The sequence below is a fragment of the Macadamia integrifolia genome, chromosome 2, assembly GCF_013358625.1.
Source record: "Macadamia integrifolia cultivar HAES 741 chromosome 2, SCU_Mint_v3, whole genome shotgun sequence".
NCBI lineage: Eukaryota > Viridiplantae > Streptophyta > Magnoliopsida > Proteales > Proteaceae > Macadamia > Macadamia integrifolia.
The window spans coordinates 4239565-4244702 of record NC_056558.1 but is presented as its reverse complement, the minus strand read 5'-3'; the positions used below and the strand labels follow the sequence as shown (position 1 = coordinate 4244702).

The following is a 5138-nucleotide window of genomic DNA, read 5'->3' as shown; positions in this document are numbered from 1 at the left end:
GGAAGTACTTGAAGATGAGTGGACCCATACACTGTTTCCAAAACTGGACCAAACCAGCGGTTGATCCAGAAGAAAGGTTGGGTATGCCATCAATATATAATAATCTAGCACCAGTTGTGACACACACTCTCTCTCTCTCTCTCTCCCTTTTTGAAACAACCTCTTGTCCTTCCTGTATGATGCTTCATCCTTTGCCCACAGTGGTGTTGCCTGCTAACTTATCGTACATTGGCGGTATACCTATTCCTCTCTCTTTTATTTTAAATTCCTTCTGAACTTTACATCATTCATCATTTCAGTTGGAACTTAGAAAGGTTACATGTTATTATGAGAAGCAAAATCAAACTATGGTCATTAGTTAGTATCAACCCAGCCCTTATAGATCTTCATTTTTGCATATCTCATTCTATGGGATTAAAGAGAATTGCAAGTTTTTTGTGATTACCCTCCTTACAGAAAGTTGGTTGCGGAAAATCAAATTTCTTAGCTTCTTGCTTTGCTGTTTAATAAATTTTGGAAACGCTATGCTGACACTGAGGAAGTCCAGTTAGGCTAAAACTTTGAAACTTATGTATAGGGCTGACGAGGGCAGGTCCACATCATTTGAGTATTTGATGAACTTCCATTGCATAGATCTTCACTGGCAGTGAAGGAAAGTCACTTCCTCTACTGTAGGCATAATAGAGCACAAAACTTGGGATGATACCTCGGGCTAGACGGATAAGGGTCTGGAGAAGGCATTCCAGAGACATGCTAATTGCATTGAGACCTACGATGCAGCTCCCTTCAGGTGCTAAGACGGATTGAATTTGGATCGCATGTGATCGAATTCAAAAATTTCTTGATCGGATAAGAATTATCGAACCTCCCTCCCCCACTGAATACAATTTGCTCTTGATCCATCTCTAAATTGTCTCAACTCTTTTTCGCATCTTTTAAAACCAGTCTAAACTTCAAGAACCCTCAAAATCATTAATTGATTATTTAATCAGATTGGATAATTATTTTTTAGATAATTCAGATTTTAATCCGGATACCCTTTGACCAAATATGTATACCCCTAAATGGATATGGATGCAACAAATTCAAATTTGGATTTCAACTATCCATTTACATTACTAACTTGTAGTAACAGTTTGGATTTCAGAGAAGAAGACTTATAGGCTGCAGGGATGCAACTCTCTGAGATGCAGATCTTATCCAGGCACTTCTATTAGAACTTTTCTCAGATTACAAAAGGATCTCCACCCAATGGTGGTATAAACATGCACAATTTTTTTTTCCTTTAATCTCTTGAGGGCAATTTTTTCTCCACCTTAGTATTATTAAATTTTTAAATGCATATTGCACAAGGAAAATGTTGTTATATAACAAGCTTCACAACTAATGCATTCAAAACATACTTCTGAGAGTCTGTACCTGCTCTCAAGTTGATTAGAGGAAAATATAAAGGACCAGAGAGAACATATAATGCTAGCCTGCAATTTGGAGGAGTTGAAAGCAAATTGGAAGGCTAGCCTCTACATTGTTTTAACTCTGATAAAGAAGTAATAATGGTCACACCAAAAACATTTTACAATTCCTCAATGGAGCTCTGCCTGGCAAGTGGTAACATCCACTTGTATCAGCTCACACCAGGTTCTCTCTGCTGTTGCAGCAGAGTGTGTGTGTGTGTTTGGGGGGGGGGAGGGTATATAATGCTTGGAAACTTTTTCCCCTGTATAGAGGTCCAACATGATTGAAAGGCATTTCTTGGGAAGTCGAAGTCATATGTCAACCATGTAGCAGCACCATTAACAGCGTATGTTGCTCCACCGAGAGGAATAGTAGTTCAGGCCATCCTATTCAGAAAGCAGACCTAGAAAAGCATGTACAACAGCACAACCCAAATAAATCAAAGTCTAGGGTGGAAAGTAAGCTCCTGAGTAACAGAACTGCAATGTGATTCCATTCCTTGCTGTATCATCAGCTACCTCAGCAACTCTTGGGAATCCATCTGAAAAAGCTGTTCATGGAGGAGTATAATTTGTAGGTCCAGGCAATTTAGCTTAGAAACTGTAACTCGTAATTATGTTAAAATGTTGGTTAGGGGAAATGAACATTTTGGTTGATTATAAAGAGTTCCAAGTTCATGCAAGCAACTTATTGGTTAATAGTCCCTCCTCCCATGGTATAGTTAGGCATATCTGTATAGGCTTAGTTTGAGGACTAAGATTGATAACAAGGTTACGATATTAGTTGTAAAAGGGAAAGGATGTAGAAATGAAAGCATATCGACATGAATTTAACTGCCCAAAAGGGAACTTTCAGTATATGGAGTTAATCAAAGGGTTTTATTTTTGGTTCCAATGGTCAATTTTAACATGATAGCATCTGCTGAAAGTTTGATATTTTGGAATCATTCTACAAATCCTTAAGAAATTCTCCCAATCTATTATGAAAAAGTGAAGGATATCTTGGCTTAGTTAAGCTAAACACAAGGACCAGCATTTTATGGCTCCCAGTAATGGCTGGCATGAATCCCCTCATACATATAACACAGCCTAACATGAAACTAAATCTCATCCTTCATCCAATCAAGAAAAGGTGTTGATTTCCTAGTGGTCAGTGAGTCCACCATGAATCAGTCCGGAAAGAACTGTTAGTCCACCCCAATATTATTTGCTAAGTTTTCTTCAAATAATGAATTGGAGGATACATAAGTGATGGACTGAGAGACAAAGTTATACATATGCTTTTCCTGAATATGGAGATTCAACACAACCGAAAGGAAATATATGAGATTTTCAGGGTGAGAAAGGTATTTTATTTTTTAGTAGATTCAAGATGTTTAAGTTCCTTCCATTATTAGTAGTGGACTCAGCGTTGATTCAGAGCGCCATTGTAGATTCTTGTGGAAAGCTTATAGTAACTAATTTCACTTCACTATTTTTCTGTTTTGTTTTTAATCTCTTTGAACCACAACCAATAAATCAATCCGCTGTTCTTGAACTTCTGTCATGAAATCCATAACCTTCATTTTTGCACCAAGATCCAATTCAATTGAGGGTTATCCCATCATTGTCCTATATCAAGGAAAAACTCTCAATTTTTCCCATAGGAAATCCCTTAGCAAACCATTCCGTTAGTCCATCGTTGCTACTACAAAAAATCAGTAAGCCCTAAAAATTTGAATATATAGATTTTATTTATTTATTTATTATTATTAATTTTTTTTTTAAATCTACATAGGCTCTCATCACCTCTTAATCACATCAGATAACCAGAAGCACATTTCCTACACAATAAAAAATTAACTCAGATGGAAATAAAATTGCTTGATTATTCAATTCCACAGTGAGTAATGAGCCACACAAATATACCAGAACGATAATCTTAACACAAGGAATGAGCAAGGAAGGTAGAAAAGAAAAAAATCCCTTTTGTTTTTATGAATTAAAAGGGGTAACAAAAGGAGCTCAATTTCAGAAAAAAAATATATCACAAAGCTATCAAACACATAACCTGCAACATGAACATACCATTCAATACCTTTGAGCAAACTCAAAATCCAACAGCCAAGCAATGAACAATTGACGACCCAGCTGGGATCACCAGGATCACTTGTGACCAAACGATTGAACCCCACAATCCACCATTGCTATCCTTGCGAACTTCAACCTCCGCACATGATATCTCCATCTGTTTACCAGTACCCTTCTCTTCCCAGACAACAGACAACCTCCCTCCAACATTAGCCATGGTTGCACCACATAAGAACTTGGGCAAATCCTTCTGCACACCTTTCAATTCCTTCCATATGCCCTCCTTCACGTCGTAACCCTTGATTTTACCCAAATAATCATAGTTATACAAAACCCCATCAACCACAGCAGCTCTGCCTCTCCACCCCATATCAAGCTCAGTTGGTACAAAGCCCCACGAGGCCTCAAAAGGATCGTAGACAACCCCTCCCCGATCGGCCATGGCATAAAATTTTTCCTCCAAGACAGCACTCCCATGCATCCATTTCTCCCTAACCTCAGCAGGGCTGGGAACAGGAGCCCAAGACCCCAACAAAGGGTCGAACACTTCAGCCCAATTGGTGGATCGAGCCCAAGAATCCACCAAGCAACCTCCCATGACATAAATTTTCCCATTGAGAACACCAGCGGCGGCGAATTCCCTTCCGACGCGCATTTTGGGTCCAATTTCCCATCGACTGAATCGAGTATCGAAGATCCAAACGGTGGAAGATGGGATATCATTTACGGAACCACCAAGGACATAGATTCTGGGTCCGATGACGGCGAAGGCAGAGCCGATGGCCTGAGAAGGGATGGGAGGAACAGGAGAGAGGTTTCTAGGGTTTTGAGGGTTGGACGGGGTATGATCAAGGGCGAACCACTTGAAGGAAGAGCCATGGATGCGGACGTTAATGAAAAGGAACTGTTGGGTACAATTAAGGCGATTCCGAGTAGAGAAGAAGATGGGAGAGCGGAGGAGGGAGCGCCATGATTTGGAGACAAGGGAGAGGTCGCTGTGGTAGAAATGAGGGACCCTTGCGATGCATTGCAGGGCTACGTCGTCTGGTAGGTTTGGAAACAACAGAGATTGGTGCGCCGTAAGCGGAGTAGATGTTTCAGAAGAAAAGGAAGAAGAAGATGAGGAGGAGAAGGGGGAGGAGTGCATGGTTTCGCGCTCTGGCCTTCCTCTTTCGCTCGCTTCACCGGCGGATGGCGGGAGATGGAAGGAAAAAGAGAGACTTGGAGTTGAGTCTCAGACTCACACTGTGAGACTCGTGGAGGGGTAGTTAGGATGTTCGGTGTGTTACCTTAGGCTGTGTTTGGTAGCCAGGAGAAGAAAAGAAAAGAAAAAAAATACTCTGTTTGTACGATTTTTTTTTTTTTTTTTCCTCCGCTTAAGAATTTTTCTTTGCAATTGGTATGTCTTCATTTAAGAGAAGATTCTCCTTTTCAAATTCAAAATTCCTTTTAGGAATTGTGAAATTTCTTTTACTTCCTCAAATACTTTCTTACAAAAAACACAAGAAAATATAAGAAAATATAAAAACTTAATAAGACATAAAATAAATAATTATACAATGATTTCCTATGTGTCTATCTCTCTCTTAAAATTCAAAATTTTTTGAATTTTTT

At 39.4% G+C, this 5138-nt stretch overlaps 1 protein-coding gene across 4 annotated transcripts; it reads right to left on the bottom strand.

Annotated features, from left to right (window-relative positions):
- Nucleotides 1-1494: 1494 nt before the first annotated feature.
- Nucleotides 1495-4787, bottom strand: LOC122072177 (F-box/kelch-repeat protein SKIP6). Of its 4 annotated transcripts, none has more exons than XM_042636746.1 (2): nucleotides 3522-4787; nucleotides 1495-1858 (listed from the first exon to the last, which is right to left on the bottom strand). In XM_042636746.1, the coding sequence occupies exon 1, from the start codon at nucleotides 4669-4671 to the stop codon at nucleotides 3544-3546; it is 1128 nt and encodes a 375-aa protein (XP_042492680.1). In that variant the 5' UTR covers nucleotides 4672-4787; the 3' UTR covers nucleotides 1495-1858; nucleotides 3522-3543. The 4 variants fall into 4 exon arrangements, with proteins under 4 accessions (XP_042492680.1, XP_042492683.1, XP_042492679.1 ...); XM_042636749.1 differs by having other exon boundaries at nucleotides 3532-4787; XM_042636745.1 differs by lacking the exon at nucleotides 1495-1858 and adding an exon at nucleotides 1865-2005.
- Between the last annotated feature and the right edge of the window lie 351 nt (nucleotides 4788-5138).